Genomic DNA, 25963 nt, shown 5'->3' with positions numbered 1-25963 from the left:
AATCCCAATCAAGAGAATTTCGAGATTACTCCAACAATATCAGAAATATTAGATGAACTTGATATTCCAGAAAGTGAATATTATAATGCTTTGAGTATTTTTAATGATAACGACTTTCAACTTTATTTGAAGAGGCCGCCTGATTTGTGTTTCATAAATAATTACTTTGATGAAGGTCTTCTAGCATGGGAAGCAAATATTGATATTCAACCTGTCTTCAACCACTACAAGGCTGTGACATATATGTGTGCATATTTCTCAAAATGTGAAGATGAGACTTCTCAGGCCATGAAACAAGCAGTGAAAGAAGCTTTCAATTCAAATAAATCCTATACTGAGCAAATGAAATTGATTGCAAAGGTTTTCACTACAAAAAGGGAATGTTCTGTTCAAGAAGCTGTATATTTAATAATGCCAGAACTTTGGCTCAGGAAAACATTTCCAAAAGTTGTATTTGCCAACACCAACCTCCCAGAAAAGCGCTATAGAATGTGTCGCAGTAAACATGAAATTGATGAACTTCCTGAAGATAGTACTGACATATTTAAAAGAAATATGCTAGATCGGTATGTCGATAGACCCAACCCAACATTTGCAAAAGGAAAATATGCCATTCTTGTTCAAATTTTGCTACGCACAATTTCTTGCAAATTATTACCTTGCTGGAAGGTTTGATGATGAAAATGATAGCCAGCCAACTGTATTACGTGATGACAACATAGAAAGGAACCATATAACAAATTGGTTCCCTGCAATATTGCCATTAATATCATCCAATGAAAAATTGAAGTGTCGTAAAGTTAAACAACTGTTACGATTATATACACCAAATAAACATAAATACCCTGAGTTATATGCACATCATTTGCTATGTTATACTATCCATTTCGAAATGAATGTGACTTGAAATCTGCTTCTGGTAGTTATGTTGAAAAACTCAACGAACCTGGTGTATTATCAATCATAAATGAACATAAGCAAACATTTGAGCCATTTAGTGATCTAATTGACACTGCCTTATCAAACTTGCGTACAGACTTGCTTACAAATCAAGATGCTTTTACTGCTCATGAAAATGATGAAGTTCAAGATGAAATGATTGAAACAATAGATGAGATTGTGGATGATGAAAATGTTGTTGCAGATGCAGTACTTTTTGACAGTGAAATCAATGTTTCAACAAATAGTTCAGAATTCCTGAGCGATGCAGAATTGAATCCCATGATTTCATCCTTGAATTACAAACAAAGACAATTGTTCGATTTAGTATATGACTGGGCTTGCAGGTATAAAAAAAATCTTATCGGCAATAAGAAAAGTAGAAGTTACACCATTGTATATTTTTTTGACTGGCGCTGGTGGCTGCGGAAAGTCACATCTAATTAAAACCATATATCAAGCAATGTCCAAGGTACTTTCATATAAATCTAAGAACCTGAACAAACCCAAAGTTTTTCTTGTGGCTCCTACTGGTGTTGCTGCAATTAATATCAATGGTACTACTATTCATACAGCTTTTGGAATACCTGTTGGTCATTTTGGAAAGAATTTGCCACGTTTAAATGACAAAAGGAGGAGTACTTTACGGAACAAACTTAGTGAGCTGAAGGCCATTATTGTTGATGAAATTTCTATGGTATCAAACTTGCAGTTATTTTATATTCATCTACGTTTAATTGAAATATTTGCATGTCGTGATGAGATTCCATTTGCCGGCATTACAGTGATAGCATGTGGTGATTTATATCAACTGCCACCTGTTCAACAACGACCTGTGTATGCTGATTATAAAAGTGACTGGCTCAACTTGGTGCATCTATGGAAGCTTTTCGAATTTGCTGAGCTTACAGAGGTAATGAGACAAAAAGGTGATAATGTATTAATAGATTTATTAAATAATGTGAGAATTGGCAAACTTGATAAAAAAGACGAGGAATTATTGAAGAATAGAGTAGTTTCTCCAAATGATTCTGATTATCCTGCAAATGCACTCCATATCTTTGCAGAAAATGCTCCTGCCAAAGTACACAACAATATTATGCTAGAGTCTGTTGATGCATTCTGTTTTACTATACAATCCATTGATCAACTTCCAAAAAATGTTGCGAAAGGCATTATTGAAAAAGCATTGAATCGCAATCAAAGTGAAACCGGGGGTCTTGCTACTGAATTAAAAATCAAAGTTGGTGCAAGAGTAATGCTTACAGTCAATATTGATATTGCTGACAGACTGATCAATGGCCAAATAGGTACTGTCAAGCATGTAAAAGCAGACAATGCAAACAAAGTTTCGAAGATATACGTGTTATTTGATGACCCCAAGGCAGGCAAGGAGGCCATATTTAAAAGCAATTGTTCAAATAGATGGGTACCAATCGAGAGAGCAGAAGCAAATATCAAACTGAAAACCAGCAAAGATACATCACCTGTAATCAAACGTACTCAGTTCCCACTAATGCTATCCTGGGCATGCACTGTACACAAAGTTAAAGGTTTAACACTGGATAAAGTTGTTATTAGCTTTGATTTGGAGAAGCAGCGTTCATTTAATAATGGCCAGATGTATGTTGCACTTAGCAGAGTTACATCTTTGAATGGTATGTGTTTGACAGGAAAATTTTCTAGGTCTGCTATCAAATGCAATTCTCGTGCTACGTTAGAGTATGATAGACTACGAAATGAGTGTGTTTTTCAGCAGATTCAAAAATTTTCTGCCCCATCACATGATGTATTGACTATAGCACTGTTGAACACAAGATCGTTTTCTCGGCATGCTGTTGACATATCTTTCGATGCTTACATTGTATGATATAATATGCCTAACAGAAACACAATTAAATCCTGGCCAAGATACTGAAAGTATCGATAATTATTTGGTGAATTTCAGTCCACTTCATAATTGTAACACTGACAAGTTTCAAAGCATTTCACTTTTTTTCAGAAGAAGCATACATGTACAAAATCATCAGTTTGGTCAAGGTGTTACAATGTTTTCGTTTACTAAGACATCATTTTCAGCTGAGACTTTTAATGCATTGGTTATCTATCGAAAATGTAATGATGCCTTAGAACGTTTTTATGATGCCCTATCTCGCGCAGTTCAAAATACCAGTGTACATTTCATTCTTGGAGATTTCAATATCAATGCACAGGCTCAACCACAAAGATTATCAGATGTTATGTATGATTTCACTCAAATTTTTACCGAACCTACCCATTTAGCTGGAGCCACTCTTGATCATGTTTATATAAAGAACAGTGTTGTGTTATCATATGATGTGAAATGTTTTGTAAAATGTGTACACTTTTTTGATCATGATGCTGTCAGCTTTAGTATAGCAAAGAAGCTTTAAAGCCTGGTTGCCCACCACATAAACATTGTTGCCTTTATCTCAGTTTCATCTCAGCAGAAGTAAAACTTAGCCCATCCATCGTCCAACTAAAATCGAATATATTTTCATCGTTAGGCAATGATGATATGTTTTATATTTTTTCAATTTTTCCAGGTTTAATGTTTGTATATATTCATTGTATATTTTTCTTTGTACATGCTATAGCTTTGTAATTTTATTTATGACTATATCTGTATAGTACGTGACTTTGTACTGAGAAAAAGTAAATGAATCGATTTTTCAGTCAGTCTGCAATAAGAATGTAAAATTTTTTATAGGCACTAGGAATATATGTTGGTATTGTTAAAGGCTGTGGAATGTCAAAGAGACTAATCGAGAAATGCATCGACTCTGTTGTTTAGAAGTGTTAATTAAGGGTGATGAATATCTGGTGAGTGGTATTCTTTTCACTTTATACACACGTCAAAACGTCAATAATCGGGTGAAAGCGCGGAAAGTAAAGTACATACTGTTATAACTCTTCTATCTCATCTCATTTTTTCAGAAATGAACATTATCACGCAAAAAATAGTGACATCAAGAAATCAAACTAAGTCCACGAACCAGAACTTCATACGAAACTCTTCAATTCAATTGGGAATGAACAGACAGTAAGTTTAATTTCGTGTTTCATTTTTCGGAACTCCTTACTTTTAAAAAATGTATCACTTTCAAGGATATAAGAAATCTAAAAATTGGGCTCTTGAGACGCAAACACGCAAGATAAACGATGTCTATTTTTGATTCATATGCGGTTGTTCTATAAGTAGGCTATCACACTCGAAATTTATGGAAGTACTGCAATGTGATTCGTTCCACGATTTGTCTCTCTTTATAGCTTTTTGGAGCATCAATGTAGCTGACAAAATGCATTACTACGTATTGATTTGGAACGAATACGAAATTCAAAAAGAACATTGTTGGTAAGAAATTTTTGCAGATATCGTTTATAACTTTGTTATGGTTTCTGAATAACGTGCAAACTTCAATCGTTTTTAGATGGAGCAATCGCCTAGAAGTACGAATTTCGATACATTTCGATACAACTGATAGCTCGTAATGTTCATTCGCAACGTATAGAAGTGCGAATTTCGATACAACTGATAGCTCGTAATGTTCATTCGCAACGTATAGAAGTGAGAATTTCGATACAACTGATAGCTCGTAATGTTCATTCGCAACGTAAACAAGTGCGAATTTCGATAAAACTAATAACTCGTAATGTTCCTTCACAACGTATAGAAGTGGCATTTCGATACAACTGATAGCTCGTAATGTTCATTCGCAACGTATAGAGTTGCGAACTTCGATACAACTGATAGCTCGTAATGTTCATTCGCAACGTATATAAGTGCGAATTTCTGTACAACTGATAGCTCGTAATGTTCGTTCGCAACGCATAGAAGAAGTACGAACTTCGATACGATTGATAGGTCGTAATACTATTTCATCCCTAATCTCAGCTCGAAAAAAACACAACAACTTCTTTCACGAAATGTTCAGTAGAAGATAAAGATGATGCTTCCGGAATTAAAAAATCGACCCGTGGAGACCATTGACTTTGTTTTACATTTGTGAATATATAGTATACATACACTTCATTTGAACTGGGTCGTTTTGAGTAACTGATTGCCCCTTGCAAATTGCTTTGCCAATTGCGAGAGAACCTAAACGATTTTATATTAACAAGTGTGAATAATTACAGGAAAAACCTAAGAATATGAAAGTCTTTTGCCCGCAAACGTGGGAATAAACTTTCGCAGGTGACGTCTTTTGATAATTTCGCGGGAATAAATTTTCGCGTGTAACGCATTTCAAAGAATTTTCTCGGCAGAAAAATGGCAAATGTTTTACATTTCTCACTACTTAGTGCGTTATTTGCAACGTAAACAAAACAGCTCTGACACCGGTCTAAGAAGGCGCAGATCACCCTAGTCAGTTCAACCACGGATCAACTCTAATATAAGGTGCGTCATTCTCCTAACTAGACATGTTTGAAAGTTCCTGTACCCCTCACTTGTCTTTCTACATATACATTGCTTCTACATAGTATCGAGAAAAAAAGAGTTTAGAAAACAAGTTTTCGTACAATTTCCTGATCAGCAAAAAACAGTTTTTTTAGTTATTACAGTTTCCTCATTTTCTATACCCTTCATCAATCTAATTAGCATAAAATTTAGAAAACCTACTGTGAGATAAATTTCTTTCTGACGAGGAATTTTCCATTTACAGGCAAAAAACACAGTTTCTATTCCCTGGGTCGTTTGTTTTTATCACGTGAGCTCCTCCTTGTGTTCGTAGTCAATTTGTATTCAAGGAGGTATATTCAACACTATATTTGTTTTGATAGTGAAAAGTAGTATAAAGTTGAATTGTGGCTGTTCGCACGAATTCCACTAGGCGAATATTTCGCCTAGTGGAATTCCACCTTTAGCAAGTAGTTCCGAATTTTTCCAGCTGCCACGTTTCATTCTTTATTTTGCCGAAATGCATCCTGGTTGAAAGGTTCTTGAATTTGATTGGTTGGTGTTTTTCTAATTGTGTTGGGTTTTTTAAAAGCTTCACGCACGCACATGTTCTACAGAAGTGAAGTGCGAAAATGGCTCAAAGAAAAGGTAGTCTTTTTTATCAGTCAGTTGCCGATATGATTTTTGATTTGATTTTTTAAGGTTAATTCCTTCTGCTTGGATTTAATAAATTTTAAATTTCATTTTTAGGTCAAGGTAGTTCAATAAACAATGGTGGGGGGAATCTTATAAAAAAGGTGAGATATTTTTGCTTTTGGTCACTGCTTTTTCGAAGGATACATCACTTTTCCCTGCTATGGCTATAACGTTTTAACCTCGAATGTTCAGTATTTTATTGTCTTTTTCCCTTTTCTCTCTCAATGTCCCAAAAGGTACAATATTGATTGGTATAAAGTTCTTGTTTCACAAGAAATTTTGACAGAAATTTTTTCTACAAAAAATAAACACGAGAAGATTTCTCATTTTGATACAGTTCTATTCATACAAGTTCACTTATATATTTTATTAAATTTTATCTACATGAATAATGGTGAATGAATAGAAGTTTCTCTTTTTTACAAATAAGAAAAACCTTGTCACTGTTTTCTCTTTTTTCAAGGAACATTTTGCAAAGTTCTAGCCAGCTACCACTTTTAGTAAAATTTCATTTTAAATTTCAAATTAGATGAGAGCTTGACAGCTTACGTTCATGCGGTGTCACCAATTAAGAAAAGCAGAAATGGCAAAGTCAAGTACTTTAATCTAAAGTTGCAGACAGTCTCCAGCACGTATGATTCAGTGGTGTACAATAAAGATGTAAAGTCGACGTTAGATGAAGCTCAACAATCGGTTGGTCGGTGATTTTCGATTAAGTTGCAGAATTTCAAAAGGAAAGCAAATTTCAAAAATAATGCTGCAACCGACATTCAAATAAGCAGAGGAACGAAAATTCAAGTTCTTGAAAAAGCATCTTTTCCTCACTGCAAGCTTTCGAAATCTATTTCACCAAAACTTAAAATTAAAGACATCAAGTTGAATTCGTATGATCGGCAAGAAGTTACTGTCATAGGATACATTGACAAAAAAGGTAAATTAAATTTACATGCGAGTAAGCTGTGCCTCATTTTGCCTGCTCGACAACTGAACAAGTGAAGACCACACCCACACAAAGTTGCATGAAAATTGTATCAATTAAGAACACAACCTCTTCTCCTTCTCCCCCACTTGAAAATCCATTTTCAGCGTATTATTATTGGTATATAGATTGCTACGAAACAAACTTCAGAGAAGGATCTTTACGGAAGATGGAAGTGTACTTATTCGACGAATCCGATGTAATTCTATTGACCTTATGGAATGACTTCATAGATAGTGTCAAAACTGGACCATACAAAATTTCCAATGCAATCGTTCGTGTATTACATGATGATGACAAGGTGCTCGCTACGGGTCCGGAAACAATATTCGAAGTAACAACAAAAAAATTCATTTTGAAACCTGCGCCAAAGTTATATCGCCAAGCAAAGTTTCCTCTTGCTGATGTTGCGATTGTCAACCGACAACTCAAATGTCACAAGTGTGGTAAGGACGTTAATCACCTTACTCCCGACTGCGAATTTGTAAAGTGCGTATGCGGTGTTATTTCACGTTCTTCGCAACTGAAGGTGAACCGCATAGCTAAGGTCACTACCCAGGATAATAAGGAGGAAATTACAATATTCCAACCACAGCTCTTCGAGTATGCGCTAAAGTACAAGCTTGCTGGAAATAACGAGGAAGCTTTGACAATTGCTCTTTTAAAAGATTCCGAGACATCCTTCATAATTGACAGACATGATATCTGTATTTGTTTTTTGTAAACTTTTCCATATGTTGACAGGGTGTTGAAAAAAACTACCCAAGAACGAACACATTTTCAATTTTTGTTATTTTTATAGTTACTTTGGTATATTATTTGTAACCTACTGTTCTGCCCAATCTTAGGACGCTGCCCAATCTTTAGACATAAAATTGCCCAGTCTTAAGACTGGCCGGCCAGTTTAAAGACTGGGCAGGGTGTCACAAGATTGGGCAAAAGACCATGTTAGGCCCATACTTGGCGCTTTTTAGATTTTAAAGAAGGGATGTATGTTCTGCCCAGATTGCGAAAACGGCCTGTTCACAACCGGGACAGCCGGATTATGTATGCATGGTCCGAATATGTTTTTTCCCCCTGGTTATCAGCGTTCATAACCCGCTTGATTATGAACGCTAATATAAATGGCTGGGATTTTCTTCAAACTTTGTAAATTAAACATTCTCTGGAAGATAGCACACCCCTAAAAACTAGACATGGTGAAAGAAAAAAGTGTGGACGTAATTCTTAGTATAAACTACTCTTGTAAATACATTTCAACTATATACTTTAAAGTAACTAAATTTCACGGAACCTAAATTATTCTTTTTGCAGAAATTATTTTGGCGAATCCCAAAATTTCGTTTCATTTAAGAACAACAACAACTTTGCCACCAGGGCTATTTGCTTGTCAGAAGTGATGACGAATGATATAAAGCAGTCAGCCCCGATTGTATTTGTTTTATAAGTCTCGAATAATATTTAACTGTCATACATAAGCCGGCCTTTCCCGATTATGTTCGTTCTATAATAAGTGAGAAATAATATTAGACTGTCGTATATAAACTGGCCCGGCCTGATTATGTTGCCCTGATTATGTATTTTCTGCCCTGTTCTTAACCGGGGCAAGCTGCAAGTCCCAACGAACATTCTCAGGCACATTAAAACATATTTTGGGTACTGTTGAATTGACCTGGCCAAATTTTGGACACAGTAGAGTGAAAATCATAGCTAGCTAGGTAGCTGGTAGAGCACGTGTTATACATTTAGCATTTATATACAGCTTGTAGTAGTGGCTAAATTTTAAAAATAAAATGTTTATATTTATGAAGAATCAGAAAAATTGTATTCAACCATATTATTAGTTAGCTAGCTGTTAATTTCATCGGATGAGATGTTTAACTAGCTAGCGAGCTGTAGCCAGCTAGCTAATATCATAGTCTATAGAAGAAAAACCTTATTAGACTATGCTAATATGGTTGAGTAGTTTTAATTTTTTATACATAAAATACATGGTATATATAAATTGTCAGCCTTTTGATTTTCCAAGAAAAGTTTCAATTTAAAGTTCCTATTAAGAGGTAAATTCTAAAATTTATTGTTCTGTTTGTCTTCCACAATTGTTCTAAGATTGGGCATGTACGTCCATAAATTGGGCAGTCCAGTCTTAAGACTGGTCACCCATTTGTCACTGTCAGAGGATTGGCCTGGCCAGTCTTAAGACGGGGTGCGTTCCAAGATTGGGCAGAACACTACCATTGTATGTTCTATTAAAAAATAGTGCGTAGCGACTTCATAGAACAGTGTCAAATCTGGTCATACCAAATTTCAAATTTTGATCGTTCGTGTATTTGTATTTCTCTTTTATTAACTTTATATTATTTGCAAGCTACCATTTTACTTCAGTATATTATTTCCAAGCTACCATTTTATGTTTAAACAAGAAGCCCTGGGGGCTCTAAGAATTTCCGCTCGCTACCAAAATATTTATGAAAACCAGCTAATTCGTTGTGTTATTGTGCTAAACATTTGAGGAGGTTTGGTGCATGAACCTCTGAAGATAAAGCACACAAGTGACATTATATCTTACAACAAACGCAAACAAAACGAAACGTGTCATAATAAACTCACATTTTAAAATAAATTGCTAACAAAAAATACAGCCTAACATTCATGGTAAGTCTTGCGATTGAAACGTTTATGGTCTTAAACGGCATTTAGTTGACAAAAAATCAAAATTTTGCTGTGACCATCATTTTCAGCATACTTTTTTTATTAACTGTGCAAATTTTTGTCGAAAATAAAGCAGTTTTAATTTTTGGTTAAATTTTGGCCTAAAATGACATTTAGGTGACAAAAATCAAACTTTTGCACCATCATCATTTTCAGCATACTTTATTTGTTAACTGTGCCAGATTTAGCCGAAAATAAAACGGTTTTAATTTTTGGATCAATTTTGGCCTAAAATGGCATTTAGGTGACAAAAATCAAAATTTCGATGTCACCATTATGTTCACCATACTTTTTTTGTTAACTTTGCCAATTTTTGTTGAAAATGAAGTAGTTTTAATTTTTGGACCAATTTTGTCCTAAAATGACATTTAAGGTGGCAAAAAATCAAAATTATTATGTCACCATTATGTTCAGCATACTTTTTTGTTAACTGTGCCAAATTTTGTTGAAAACAAATACTAATTTTGTCCTTAAACATCATTTAGATGAGTTCCCAGTAGTTGGGGAGCTTGGGTGCGAAGTTTACATCTGTGACGGAGGAACATGTAATCCCAGGGTCGATTTTTTCTCAAAAAATGCTCCAAAAGAAAAAAACGACGGTTTTAAAGAATTTCCTACGCCTTCGGGCGCGGAAATTCAAAAATAGTATGCAGGTCATGCACAAAAAAAAATCTTGTTGATTATTTTTTTCTGAAAATTTTGTCACGGTAAGGGGCTGTTTATATGAGCCCGTTTGGCGGGTTGGCTCGCTTACCGAGATCTCACTCTTTCCCTATTTTCCTTATACTTTATTTCATTTGTTTATGTTCAACCAGGCTGGCTCGGTAGGCGGGATCTCATTTCTCACAACCGAACCTCCTCCCCCCCTGTAAGCGAGATGAACTTTTTCTCATATAAACACTTCATTCAGCTCACTTGCTGGGCCAGAAATTTCATGCCTACGTAATCAATTTCTTCTGTTATTAATATTTCAGTTATAGTTTCTGTATTGTTTAATATTTTTATTGTTCTAAGATTATCAGAGCCCGCTTACCGAGACAGGTTTTTTCACCACAATTTAAAAACCAGCCCGGCAAGTGAGTCAGCTTATTTACCGAGCCATCCCGCCTCCATATAAACAGACCCTTAAGAGAACATTTGGTAATAAGAGTCGAATTTACTACATTGAAAACAACCTTGAACCCAGGGTAATTTTTTCCTGAAAATTGCTTCATAAGTGTGAATCAGAGGCTTAACACATTGGTACTCAAATATTTCGTTGATTTCAAATCAGCTGAGCACAAGGACGAAAATAGGTAGCTTTTAGACTTTTAGATTCACCCTCTGATTTGTTTACCAGACTAGTTTGCGGAAATATTTTTTAAATCGGTTGTTTTGTAAGCTGCGCTGGTTGAGCCAAACTCAAACAAATTTTTGAGCACAATGTTGAATTCTAGTTTTAAGCCCGTGGATTCAATCCTCTTTGTCACTATATTTGGGAGTTTGAAACATTGAGTGTCTTGTGGTTGTACAACAGTAGATTTTAAGTTGATTATTCGGCATTTTTTTGTTTGTTTGTTTTTTCATGTATTTTTTATTACATAGTTCACTCAACCTCGATCCCAGGACGTGTTGACAAAAAAAGCCTACTTCCTTCAGGTAAGAAGTCATGAGAACGAGATTGGTAGTTCTCTGACAAACGATAATAAACCTTCAGATAAGTGGGCGGGGATCACGACAGAAAATGTCCAAATTGGGAAAAAATTTTAAAGTTATCAATGAACAAATTTTTTTTTGATCTGAAGGTCCATATCTCCCACTACTGCTTTCTTTTTCATGTTATTTGTGATCAGTTCATATGGCCGGGAAAAACAAATACCCCTATGAATAGAATATTGTTCAAGTGGAGTATGCTTTGTGGAAACCAGTATATATCGCGAGGGTGGAAAATTGAAACATTCTGATTGGTTACAGTGTGTAAAAATTATGGGTACTGGGGACAAAGTTGAATGATATCTCTATATCGAACGACCAACGTCATCATCCACCTTGCATTATAACTTTCGAAGTGAGCGCACATTTTTTCACACACTCCACCTAAATATTTTCACACCCTAATACAGAACGACAGCTGTTGTTTTTGAACATCTGAGCTTGAAGCATGTTGCAAACAACAATACAAAAGATTTACAAAAAATTGATGCTAACCACAACCAATGTTGAGAAATCCGAACGCTAGAAGACAAAACATTTTTCTGCCGTCATTTACTGACCACATTCACCGATTGACTGCTTCTATTATATTGCAGTTTTTCTACCCGATTCTCGATTCTCAACAACTTGAGAATTCTGTACAGAAAATTTAACAAGACATAATAGACCCAGAGGAACGCAGTAAAGTCCGGGTCTATCAGTAGGCTATGTTCGAAATGGAGTCAAACAAAAGCAATGCATGCTATTCAGTTTATATCACATAGCCTAAAACTGCTATATGTGATTTGTGTGAGTGTTCAAACCGCTCCGGTTTCTTGTTGCTTTTCACTCACACCTTGTGTGGGTGAGAACGCAACGAAAGGAACAACAAATGTCAATAACGCGCTATATTAACCAAAAGTTTTTGTTTATGCATTGTTTTTTTGCGTATAGCAGCGTTTTTTTGTTGTTTTCTTATTATCGTGTAGCTTTATATAGTGTACCCAAAATAATGAAACCAGTAGAATTTATTCTATTCGAATTTCGAGAAATCTCGCATCAAATGAGGGTGTTCATTGTCTTGAAATGATTGTTTTGATTTACTGTATGTTGACAATGTTATAATGTTCGAAATTGACTCGTGTTGTGTGCTCTCCAGCCATATCTCAGTTATCGAAAAATAGTCACAACTTTTAATATGATTCAATTTATTTTCATCTCTTTCTCTAAGTTTGTGCCTTAATATTTTATACCAAATTTTATTATTGTATATTTTATATTTTAATAAATACATTTAAATTATTTACCATCATAGTGTTGTGTGAGTGTTCAAACCGCTTCAGTTCTTGTTGTTTTTACATGAGACATTAGAAATTCGATTGACAATATTTTATGTTAAAACTTGGACACCATGTGTATGTGTACAAATTAAAACAACATTTTACGACGTTTCGAGTGTCATACACCCATTTTCAAGTAAAATAAAAATTATACAACAGGTCTATATAAACAAGAACGTTGCCATAGATACAAGATATAAACATAATCAATACAATATTTAAGTATAAAGTATGTGTACAATACGAATGTGTGATCAAACCGGACGGTTTTCTTGTTATTATTAGAATATGAAAATGTGAACACAAAACTAGAAAAGGTTTGAAATTAACAAAACTCTAAAATTCGAGCAGAAAAGTTAAATTTTGTATACATGTAGCTGTGAACCTAAAGGCCGTTTCACATTACAGCAATATATAGAAAAATATTGACAGCAATATATTTATGAATAATGATATCAATTGAAAATTATTGAATTCATTATATTGGAAAATATTTCGAATTATTGCAAATTGTCTCTTTAAATGTCTCTTTAAATGTCCATTTAAATTTTGTTGTAATTCAAAATGTCTGAGGAACAGAGAAAAGCGGTTGCTGCGATTATTATTGCTACAACTTTACTTCCGACAAACTTTTCCAAACCTAAGGTTACGCGTAGAATTTGGGTGAAGGAGTGGATGAAAAGACGAAAATCGATCGGTGTTTACGATAACTTAGTGCAAGAACTACGTTTGTATGACGATGAGAGTTTCCGCAAATACCTGCGAATGAGCCCAGACATATATGAGGTGAATATAATTTTTAACTTGATATTCATGTGAAATAATTCTGAGTTTGATCTAAAACAATCCTTTTGTTTAGCTTTTACTTGAGAAAGTCAGAAGTAAATTAACGAAGAAGACAACGCATTTACGGAAACCTTTGGAGCCGGAGTTGAAGCTGACAATAACTTTGCGCTTTCTCGCTACTGGGGAGAATTTTACTAGCTTACATCATCACTATTCTGTTGGTATTTCAACCTTTTCTTCCTCGCTTCTGAGGTTTCGCAGAAGTTTCATCTTCTGGATTTTGAAATACGGGGCTGAGTGAAGGTTGAAGTTGCTGTGGCACGCTCTGACCGAATATTTGTGTGTTTTGGCTCAAGATTGACGAGGTTGGTTTTGGTGAGCTCTGAGTGAAGACATGTGCGGCATGTTGCTGTTGCGTCGTAGCTTGAGGAAATAGTATTTGATCATTCGTAGCAAAATCGTGTGGCTGACTTTCAAAATAATAAATGTTATTTTGCTCCATCTTTTATCTTCGATCGTATGTTTCATTTACTGTTTATTTCAGACAGACAAATTTCGAATACTTTGCTGATTCGATTTTTCTATTGTTCGGAGAACAATTGAGTCTTCTCACAACAAAAGAATTTCCCTTGCAATATTTTTTAATTCAAACCGTGTTTGAATTAAAAAGTCTTGACAAGTATTGAAAGCGATTGCGTAATGTTTTTTCGAACGTGTCTCAAAAGTTGGTTTCACATTATGTCAATTAATTGAGGCAATATTTTTCAATAGTTATCAATAATTTCCAATATATTGGATTCAATATATTTCTGTAATGTGAAACGGCCTTAAAAAGACTTTTTACATGCTTTTAAAATGGCTAATACACCTTTCCCCAATTTCATAAATTATAATAATTATGACGTCATCCAAAATTTTATAATGGTTCTGTGCTCTTTAAATAAGGATATTCAGATAGAATATCAGATTATCATGACAAAACTGAAGTTTTTAGAGCAATATAATATTCTGGTTAGATTTTATTTGGATTTGAAAAAAATAATTATTTTGAAAACGAGGCTATTCTTGGAAAGCTCGGCTATATGAAGGGTTTGAAAGTAACTTTCAGCTCGCAGTTGTTGCACTTAACAAACAGACAAATTTACGAAATTAGGTAATTTGTTCTACCTTTTGCTAAGTAACATAGAGATAAAAATCATTTTTAAGATCGACCTCTTTAATTGAGTTTGGCATAATTAGGAAATTCGGGAAAGATCTATTACCCAGTCTTATATTTGTATAAGTAGTAGGTTGACTTAGCTCTTTTTTTTTTCAAAATTACCTTTTATTTTTAACTTACTTTTCTGCGATTTTAATTTTTCTTTCTTTTATTTTGTTTCTAAAACAAAAAGATTTTTTTAAAACAAAGGCGGCCGTTGTTATTGTAACAATAGCAGTTCCGCTTTCAGACGTACTGTCTTTTTTTTTGTTCCGTGTAGTATAAACATGTATAAACATAAACGGAAAGAGGAGTTATGACAAGAACACACTTAAAAAAATAATCTACTTATAGAAACGCGGGACTGTATACGTAGATACTAAGAATAGGAACATCCAGTAATCCTGATGAGGCAGCAGCGACGTCCTCAAAGTGTTGATTTTAATACACAACACTTTATGACCTTAGTCAACAAAATATGGTAAATAAAAGGGCACCTAGTTTCCAGGGCTTATGCGCTTACTAACTACCTAAAGTTGCTTTTACGAGACCTAAAAATACATTTTGCATAAAATTAAAATTTCTTGTCCAGGTGTCCAGATTAATAATTAATATTTTGCCGTGAGCAGACGTATGTCGAAGTGGAGAATAATTTTGTTAAATTAAGTAATTTATTTGTCATCTGCATTGTTTTTGGTATTAATACTTTATAATAGTACTGCTGTTATGCCTTGGTATTGTTTTGTTATTGGTTTTGGTATTGTTTTGCAGTAATCTGTTACTACATAAAACTCGTGAAATTTGTTTGGTTTTTATAATACACACACGTCGTTTTTACAAGAGTCCTGATAGAAACCGGTCGCAGAAAAATGTTCCTGTTTAAAAATAATTTTTTGTTATCGACAGTGTTATTGTTATTTATTATAACGACATACGATCATCAAGGGATCGGTAAAATTGAAATAAATAAAGCGTCGACAACAGAAGTCAAAGGTAAAATAAAAAGATCTAAGAGCCGTGTATTGTATTATCATAATACAAGTGCAACCTTTAACATCATTTTCAAGGCTGGCGATATTGAAAAAAATCCAGGGCCTGGCTTACACCTTCAAGCCAACTTAACAGACCTGTAGTTACTGCACCTAGAAATCGTAACGTACCATCGAAATGTACAGTATGCGAGAAAGGAGTTGGTACAAGTAGAAAGCGATTACTTTGTACCCATTGTATTTTAATATATATATTTTATTAAAAATAAAATGTAAAAGCTTTTCGGCTTACGCCATCATCAGTACATAAAATTTGTACCCATTGTTATAGATATACTGATGCCACTTGTTTGAACCTTTCAAAATCAGAACAAACTGTAAAAACGGTTGAAAATTGGACATTGAGTGATTGCACCATTACACTTTTACCCTTTCACAACTCAAGACATCTCGATACATCAACATCTGACGAAGTTGTCAAACCTACTCCTATAAAAAGCAAAAATGTAGAAAAAATTTAAGAAAACTCCTAATACACTTCAATCGCCCATCTTAACGCTCAGTCACTCATGTCTACTTTCAACGCATTCTCTATCATGGTAAATGAATATAAATTTGATATTGTAGCTGTAATCGAAACTTGTCTTAGAGACGACACGCTCCAACAAAATTATGTTAAATTACCAGGTTACAACACTGTATTTAAAACCCGCATAGGGAAGAAAGTTGGAGGAGGAGGGTTTTATCTCAAAGAAACTCTAAGTTTCAAAGTCAGAAACGATTTCAACAAGGATCATGACTCACTTGAATTATTATTCGTAGAAGTACGGGGAAAAAATAAGAACTCCCCTGTTTCTATCTGTGTGGCCTATTAACTCAGCTCCAACGAAAAGGAAAAACTAGAATGGTTAAAAAAATTTGATAGCAGAGGTATATACAAAGTGGCAAAGTGTCTTTATTCTGACAGGCGACTTTAACATCGATTCGCTCGCAGAAAGTAGAAAATCTACCAAACGGTAACGGGACATATTACAAACATTCTCCTTACACTAACACGTGTCAATACCAGCAAGAAAACAAAAATCAACAATTGATCACATCAGCAGCAATACCAACAAAATTATCCATCGTGACGTAATTAACACTGACGAGATTTCCGACCACGATACTCCGTCCGTTTTTATAAACATCAAAAAAGAACGATTTAAAAGCACGCTCCGACGAAAAGAATGAAGTTTACACATCCTCCAGCACCATGGATGAAGGATCCAGAGATCACCGTTGCGAAAAACAAACTAAAAATTCTACGAACCACATCACGTAAGCTGAACCACTCTAATGAAAGCTCGCGCAAAGTGCATCAAACTGCAAGAAATTCATACAATAAAACAATCCAATCAAAAAAAAGCAACCTTTTTACGAAAAGCCCTTAGTTCAAAAAATTGTAAGGAAGTATGGAAAACGGTTCAACAAATTCTTAACCCTCAAAAAAAAACGCATAAAACATGATCCTGAAAATCTAAACCGTTACTTTGTTGAATTAGCATCGAAGCTTACGAACAAAGATGACACTGCCTTTGACCAGACACAATTAACATCCACGCTACCAGAAAAGAACAATAACAACGCTTTCACAATAAGACATGCCACGCTTAATGAAGTTAAAAAAATTATATCAGAATTAAGAAATGATTGTTCAAGTGGTTTTGGCAATGTGCCAGACAAGTTTATTAAGCCGGTTGTCGAAGAAATAACATCAGCAATTCTACACATAATAAATTCATCAATCGAAAAAGAGTATGTTCTGTCCCTAAGATAGACCATCCGGTAAATGAGAAAGATTTTAGACTCTTTAAAAATAAAAATTAAAATCTTTATGAGCTACCTCACTAAGCAGTATGTACAAGTTGATGATCGAAAATCGCCAAGTCTCCCAGTACACTTTGGAGTTCCCCAAGGAAGTATCATGGGACCTGTTTTGTTCAACATCTATGTGTCAAATCTACCATCATGTATTCAAGCTGGCTCAATCCAATATGCAGATGATACCACCTTATATAAATCGACTCCAATTTCAGGTTCTAAGGCTGCAACGCAATCACATTATGCTCATGGTCAGAACATAACGGACTTATACTTAATAATGACAAACTAAAAAGTATCGTCTTCATGTCCCGCGTCGATATCAATATGATACGGTACTATGTGTAGCCGAAAAAAGCGATCCCCACGAACATGGAAAAAAGGGTATGCATAGGCATTATAGGATCCGATGCCAACGTAGACAACTCGGTGCAAGAATAAGCACCTTAAGGGTGCTGTATCCCGAGATGACCGTGAAAAAACCTGAATGTGATGATCTCAATGCTGTACATGCTTGGTGTCGATTCAGAGATGATTCTTGGTACCGATAATTGTTACCTCATCCATTTCACATTGTCCGACGATGATACGCGGGAGCTATTCGAAGGTATGTTTGACATCGATATGTCGTAGGCGGACGCTTTTTAATACTACCCGTGGGTAGTATTAAAAATTATGGGTCCAATGGGGCATCTCCCATGGGCCCTATCACCACTCTTTAACATGATCTGGAGGCACTTCGATATCATCGGGAATAAGCATCTACTCTTCCGAGACGAAGCTTCTTTCAGGACCATCTTTCAAATAATATAGCATGCGATAACAATGCGATCCAGCCTATACATTTTCTTACTCCACCAAGCATCGGTTGCGCTTCTCTTTTGATCACCATGCTCTTCGCCGGGCTGTAGAAGATGCAAGTATAGCCCATCCTCGGGTAGAGGCTTTTCCCCGGGATATTCCTCGCTTTTTGCGAGTGGTACATCATCCAGTTTTATCGCTTTATTGGGTTTCATATCAATCATAGAAGTCTTGATATTATTTAAATTTTTCACAATAGTGTACAGATGATTCATCCATGTACTGCCAACCTCCTCAGAAACCAACTCCTGTGCATCTTGTGGCTTAAATAGTCTCTCTGCAAGGATCTTGTTGTACGATTCGACGAAAGCCGTGAATGTATGGTGATACTTCGTGGTAGCCCTCTTGATCTCAACACTCTTACCTTCCAGGAGCTTCGTTACATCTGATTTGAACTCAGAGCCATTATCGCACTGAAAGGTTTTTTGGGTAGTGTAAGGGCGCCGCTTTATAGATATCTTTGATCATGTCGGCGACTTCGCTAGCCTTCTTGGTACGCAGGGGTCTTGCTACCTTATATCTTGAGGCTACATCGATGCCTGTTAATATGTATTTGTAGGTGCTTCCATATAGCTTGTCATGCGGCATGTACAACAGATCAAATTGATGCATCTCATTCGGTGTTGTGATGGTGAAGTGTGGATAATCGATACGTTTTGGACCTCGAATGTGTCGTAGCCATAAGAGTTGCCTGGATAGCCAATGTATTACTAGCTTTTTCGATAGGCCACTCTCCTTCGTAAGGAGTTTGACGACTTTGCGGAAGGTCCACAAATGTTCCGGGGTATAGTAAATTTGGCTTAATTTTTCGGCCTCCTCCTCTGTAACGATATGTGATGATTTTTCTGACATGTCTTTTAATATATGTCAGAAAGCGCATGTTGTTACAAAAATTTGTAAGCTACGAAGCCTTGCAGGGACAATGAGCCAGCAACGAACATGAGTTCCCCATCTTGTTGGGTTTTTGAATGGGTGTAAAAATCCTTCAATTGCGGAGCCTTTTTGTCTGAGACGATATAAAATTGATACATAGAACCATCAAGCTCCTTAAGACTCTTTCCTGCTTTTATTTGTTTCTCCCGCTGGGTACTAAACCAGTCGAGTGTTTTTCTGTCTATCCCTAATCCATTGGGCCTGGGCTGTATTGAGCTTTTCAACGGCCTCATCGTAACGCCTGCGCTCCGCCTCAACATGCGCCGAGAGCTTGCTGAATAGATAATTAGTCCCGCTGAATGCAAGGGCATTTATAGCCGCACCAGCCACTATCACTGCTATAGTAGCCATTTTACTAATACTCCACCTTATCCAATATACCATCCAAAATATTAAGCTGGACGTCCTGTAAGAGGTACACAAAACATTTAAAATCGCCTACTCCATCGGCTTCTTTGGTGATATGTAGGATGATCCCATTACTTACCCGCTGTAGTGGTCCACCACTACCATGCAGCACGTAATCAGGGGAGCTCCGAAAGTCTACAAACAGGGCATACCTTTCATTAAAAAACAGCCCGATACTCACGTTCGAGTTCCAGTGCCTGCCAAAGATATTAACGATTTTTTCGAGATGGTCCTTGGGTAACATTGCGTGAGAGTAAAGTTCATTAGGTTCCCCCTCGACAGTGACGCTATTCTTCTCGATTTTAAGGTTGTAAAACGTTTCGTTAACACCAGCATAAGCTTTCACTTTTCCCGGGTCTAAAAACAGTAGCAGGACACCTTTGAAGGACTTGGAGGGACTATCGATTTGGAGGTTGTAACTGATATGGGCTTTCTTCATAGTAAGTACCTTCATTCTAAGCACCCTTTCATAGGGCAGGGTAAGTCTCGAATATCGGGACATCATCGCATTTGCCAAGCCGTCATTGGTAATCTTATCAAATTCTAGTCTGATATTACTAATTTTATACGCAGAGTCAGTCGGCTTGGCTCCAGCGCTCCCCACGGCTGCCGTCCCTGCATCCTTGATGACGTCGCTATAGGGCGCGAAGTTTATAATGAATTGCAATCTGTCGTACAGGCCTGCTGGATATAGAGGTAGGTCCCTCGTCAGCTCAAACATCTTTCCGATGGGTATACAGAAGGTGTTACCATAGGCTTTAACGATGGCCTTTTTTTCATCTGTTCCCACATGACCAATTGCCTTGACTTGTATGGCCCTGATGCTCCCATCATTAGGGTTAATACCCTCAAGAATGTTATTATTGCACTCAAACTTGGACAGCCAGAGATCCCTATACAATGCCAGGATATTATAATCGGAGATATTTTGAACCTCCTTATTGTTTAGAGTAATGCGTAGGTTCCTCACCAGACTTTTCCTTATATTGCTGACGATGGTTCTTGTTGTATTGGTTCCAGTCAGCGTCAGATCAAATAGGAGCCTAAGGCTACCCAGGATAATGACATCATTTTGAGGCATGTTGGGTATGTCAACGTACAGATCTTCTTTCTGACAATGGTTGAGGGGGTATGAGAAATTTGGACCCGTTGCCGGCGCACCTTCATACCTAATAGCTGCTTGCTCTCTGCATAGGGGTCCATCAGTATACCGTATGCGTTCATGGTTATTTATTATATAGGATGAAAATATTGTAAATAAATGGATAATCCGGTATTCACGCCAGAGGAGGATATTGGTAAGCATGATGATAAAGGCGACAAGGAGGATACCCAGCAATCAAGGCAATTACCCGGAACATCGGGGACTTCAACGCCGGGACAGCAGCAGGGAGGTGCGCGTAGACGATTGGGGTTGGGCCTGGAGGCGCAAAGGACCGAGCTATTTCATTCGAAAATTGATAGCCTGTACACGAATCTTAGGGATGGGCTGGGTATGACGCCCAATGCAATCCATTACGACAGGTTCCGAATTGGGGAGGGTGGTGAACATATATTAAAGAGGGTTTTGACAGGGAAGAGATCACTACCGGAAGTAGTGACGTGACAGGATGATAATTTTCCAACTATGAAACAGCTCCAGAGTAGGCTGGGTAGTGCGCGCATGAAGGCAATAGGTTTTGATAAATATCAGACACCCAACAAAGGTAGTAGGACAGAGGCCCAGAATCGTATCAGTGATGTTAATGTCCTTATAAATTGGGATGAGGATGATGGGGGGGGACCCCTTTGATAAGGCCTGACGTGATGGAGATGGAGACAATTGATAGTATTCAAAAATTTGCTCAAGACGTTGAAGGCTATATAGATACCTCATTTGCAGGCATTGACAATGATGCCCCCAAGGTTGATATGAAATCATTAAAAGTCGAAATTGAGACCGTTCAGAAGAATATCAAGGAGGTTACGGATGAACTTATAAAATATGATCGCGATATTAGGACGAAGGAGGGTAAATTGAAAGAAATCAAGAAGAAGGCCGGGAGATATTGATCAATTGAGGAAGGATAAAAATGTTGCACTCGGTAAGCATGGTCTAATTTCCTCCGAAGTTTTTAAGCATCCGGGGAATATTAAGTCTGAGTTGATGAAAATCGCCAGGGATGACATGCCTTTGCTTGAAAAACTTAAAACACTCTTCCGTGAGCAGGGGATAACCATAGCCAGCATCGTCTCTGCTGTAGGTCTAATAATTTCCACCATTATCCTTGCCGTTACAGGAGGAGAGGGTGCGGCAGCAGGTGCTGCAGGGGGGGACCGCAGGGGGTGGTGAAAAAGGGTTTGTGCAAAAGCAACTTGAGAGGCTTTGGAGTTTCCTGAAATGCCTAGCAGGTAAAGCAGGTGCCGCATTGCCGGGTATTATAGGTACAGCGGTCTCTTTCCTTCTAAGAGTAGCGTCAACCATCGTTACATACGCGGGAAAACATTTGTATATGACCATTGCGGGGGCCGCCGAGCTTGTCGTGTTATACATTAAATAGCCCTATTTTCGTAACCCTATATAGGCAAGGATTATACCTACCCCTATGGTGATTATTGAGACCTTGGTATCCTTGTGTTGATTTTGTGGGAGTTGTTCGGGTATGGGAGACGATGTTGTGGGGCCAGGAGGTATGGATGGTATAGCCTGTATGGCATGATCAGGTATATGGGGTGTGGTGTGCTTTGGAGGTATAGGATGCGTGTCATGCTTTGAGGTATGTATAGGTGTTTTAGCAGTATGCTTGAGGGGTGTGGCAGACGCATGCCGCACAATAGGCCTGTTATTAAGGGAAAGCCTTATACCAATCATCGCACTGGCGAGTGCTATGAGGATGTTGTTATTATATCCTAGAATTTTACCCATACGCAGGTTCATGTTGGAGGGTAACATGTACACATGGTGCATTACAGCAAAATTTACGGGCGTTCGGGCATATTGCAGTGGAACTCCGTAATGTCATGGCTTACATTCTCCTGACCTTGAACCATGGGTTCAAATTTCTCTACCAGAATTTGCCTTACTGTATAATTGTCTGCATTGGACCAGATGAGAGATGCTTTGGTACCCGCCAAATATTCCAATAGTCCAACGCTTGCCCTTTCCAATTCACATTAACAGGGTCATCAAGGTAGGTTGTTGGGACCTTTATGGCGTATTTGGTAAAATCCGGGAATACCACGGAAATATGGGAGTCTTTGCTCACGTATAGGTCCTGATGCTCCAAATTTATAACACCAAGTGGCCATTCACCCCTGTTACTTTTATACTTTGCAGAGTGATTGTATTGGTAGATGTTCACTTCTTAAAAGAAAAGGAGATGAAACAACTCTATATCACCGACATAAACCTACCATATTTGAAGACTACCTGGGACAGGACACCCGTATTGATCTAAAATCGATAAGCATTCGACCTGGATGGTTGAACCTATATAGCAACAACGATATCACTATACGGAAAGTGGGGCCTGACCAGAGGGTTACCCGTATTGAGATTATGAATGGTTTGTATAGGATCGAGGATATCGCAACAATTGTCAACAGCCAGGCAGAAGATAAGATCAAACTGTTTGTATTGAAAAATGCATATTGTAGACTCCGTGTCAGTGACGGGTATACGGTGGTGATCGGTAGGCAATTGCAGGAGCTTTTGGGATTAACCTATGATCCCGCAAAAAAAAATATTATACAAAAGGTGACTACGACACCATATATAGAACCGATATATATCAAAAATTAAGACTTATTTGTCCACAATTGGATGAAGACGACTGCCTATTAGATGGCAAAAGATCTAAGGTTCTGGCCCTACTTCCCACTAAAGAATTGAACACTTGGGGAGACATGCTGACCTGGACCTTTGATACCCCTGTATACTTCCCCTAAAAGGGTCTACTGACCGTCTTGAGTTTATGCTGACAGATGTCTACCATCATGAGAAAAACGTCACGTTTTTTGACATCACAATACATTTGTTGATAGAATAAATTGCTGATATAAGTAAACTATATCCGAGCTTACCGAGTGCACCTGCACAAAGCTCTGATCAGGATGAGGGACAGGTTTTTAGACTGAAAAAAATTGAGGAGATTGAACAATATTTTCGAGATGAAATAAAAGAGCGGAATAGACTTGGGAAGAAGTTCAAAATGCATAATGGATGGGTGCGCCTTTGTGACCATGGACTACTTGGCGTAACTGTGATTACGTCAGGGCTTGGCATTGGGGCTATGGTGTCGGGCCTGGGTGTCCCATTGGCCTGTGCAATGGGAGGACTCGCGATTGCTGCTGGAATAGGGCAAACCGGTCTTCGGAACGCCTCCAAACGGTTGCATGTAAAATCCAAAAAACATGAGGGGATAAGGCTGCTTGCTGAGGCGAAGCTCAATTCCATCGTTGACCCAATCAGTAATGCTACGGAGAATGGGATTATTAACGACTATGAGTATAGTCTGATCTCCCGTGAAAAGGAAAGGTATATGCTTTTGAAGGAGCAAATGCGGCAACGGTTTAATTGAATTGTAAATAGCATCAACGAACAGGAAAGAGCCCAATTGGTTGCCAAGGGTAGGGAAGAAGGGAGATAGGACGTTTTAAAAAAACTTCAATCTGTGCAGTATGTAAGCGGTACTTAGAGTGCCCACCTGAGTATAGACCTTAATTTTAGGGAAATAGAGGGTATAACAACTGTCGTCGGCGAATACACCCGGTCGGGTACACTAGGAGGAGGGAAGAACAGGCATGATGTATTTGTTATGCCCGAGAAAGCCTAATATTTTATAGGTCTAATGGACCTATAAAATATATGTTTTTTCTAATCCTCACTTAGCAACCGTTCCTTTTTAAAGTCCTTGTACTGACATTCCGTAATATGAACCTGTGGATAGTGGTTTTTATCTAGTACATATACCGATAAAATACCTAGGATGGCACTGACCTGGCAGGGCTCATCGTAGGGTAGTGGCATACCCTGGAACTTGGTAGTAATTGTGTCCTTGTAATATTGAGCATTTACATAACGATCCTTTTTTTACAGGCTCTGTCGTCAATTTTTTAAAGATTAACTCTTCGATCTTTTGCCATACCTGGCGGCACTTCTCAACCCAATCGGGGTATTCCTCAAAATCGAGGCTCATTGTTGGTACTGCATTGGCGTTATACCCTGTCACTCCATGTGCGGACCAGACTTTCACCCTCAGGGCAATCACGAGATCTTGTATATGATACTCTACCATATATTGTTTGTCCTTACCTCCATTAGCAGGCCTGGCTTCTGATACAGTCTGGTATTCTACATTGATATCATCGATTTTTGTAAACGTGGTAGCAAAATTGTAGAATAGTTTTGGATTGACAAGCTCGTTCTCAAATTTGAGCATTCTGTTTATTGTATATTTTGAATGACTGCAGAGAATTGCATGTCATTGTACATGCACAGCGGCCACCATTATATGTGATATATTCGTGATAGCAGTACCAGCATAACATTTTACCACCTACCGCGAACCTCCGACCACAGGTACATTTGTCATATACATCGAGTACCCTTTCACAGTGTTTTCATTGTTCATTCATTTATTAAGATATCAAGCTAATTAGTAAGAAGTCTTTACACTATACATTGAACAGGCTGTAATGTTCTGTACTCATCCATACACCAGTAGAAACGATATTTTGGACAAGTATTCTCTCGCGAAAGGACATATTATCAGTCCTAAAGCATGCCAATCAAGAAAAGACTTTAAAAATTAAGCAAACACTTGTTTTGGATACACATCCAAACCGCATTTTGGACAAATACACTCTCGCGAAAAATACGTTAAAATTTTTAAGGCAGACCAATCTGACGACAGACGTTATAGTATACACTGAACAAGAAGTAGTGCTTTACCCATTGATTCATCTATAGAAACAATCTCTTGGACAATTACAATCTCAATGGCATGTTTGATGTCGTAAAGCAGACCAATCAAAGAAAATGGTTGCAACCTCAACGGTTATTTTTTTAGTATAGGATCATTGAGGTTGGATACATATCTATACACCAATAAAAAAATATGTTCCCGCAAAATAACATGTATCATGCTATTGTGGAGATTATAACACAGGTCAGTCTAAAAGCAGACG

The 25963-nt window shown here is 37.2% G+C and overlaps 2 protein-coding genes across 2 annotated transcripts; both read left to right on the top strand.

The window, feature by feature from the left end:
• Positions 1–887: 887 nt before the first annotated feature.
• LOC130641612 (ATP-dependent DNA helicase PIF5-like) lies at positions 888–4999 on the top strand. Its single transcript, XM_057448486.1, has 4 exons — positions 888–3783; positions 3898–4003; positions 4231–4315; positions 4392–4999. The coding sequence occupies exon 1, from the start codon at positions 1271–1273 to the stop codon at positions 2807–2809; it is 1539 nt and encodes a 512-aa protein (XP_057304469.1). The 5' UTR covers positions 888–1270; the 3' UTR covers positions 2810–3783; positions 3898–4003; positions 4231–4315; positions 4392–4999.
• A 1767-nt stretch (positions 5000–6766) lies between these two features.
• On the top strand, positions 6767–9043 carry LOC130641613 (uncharacterized). The gene is made up of 2 exons (XM_057448488.1): positions 6767–6986; positions 7163–9043. The coding sequence occupies exon 2, from the start codon at positions 7204–7206 to the stop codon at positions 7756–7758; it is 555 nt and encodes a 184-aa protein (XP_057304471.1). The 5' UTR covers positions 6767–6986; positions 7163–7203; the 3' UTR covers positions 7759–9043.
• The last annotated feature ends 16920 nt before the right edge of the window (positions 9044–25963 follow it).

This window comes from Hydractinia symbiolongicarpus, chromosome 4 (genome assembly GCF_029227915.1).
Source record: "Hydractinia symbiolongicarpus strain clone_291-10 chromosome 4, HSymV2.1, whole genome shotgun sequence".
Classification (NCBI taxonomy): Eukaryota; Metazoa; Cnidaria; class Hydrozoa; order Anthoathecata; family Hydractiniidae; genus Hydractinia; species Hydractinia symbiolongicarpus.
This window is presented reverse-complemented; position numbering and strand designations above follow the sequence as displayed.

Bases quoted from the DNA above. Each gene is read 5' to 3' on its own strand.
- LOC130641612 (XM_057448486.1), top strand. From the start codon at position 1,271: ATGACTGGGCTTGCAGGTATAAAAAAAATCTTATCGGCAATAAGAAAA.
- LOC130641613 (XM_057448488.1), top strand. From the start codon at position 7,204: ATGGAAGTGTACTTATTCGACGAATCCGATGTAATTCTATTGACCTTA.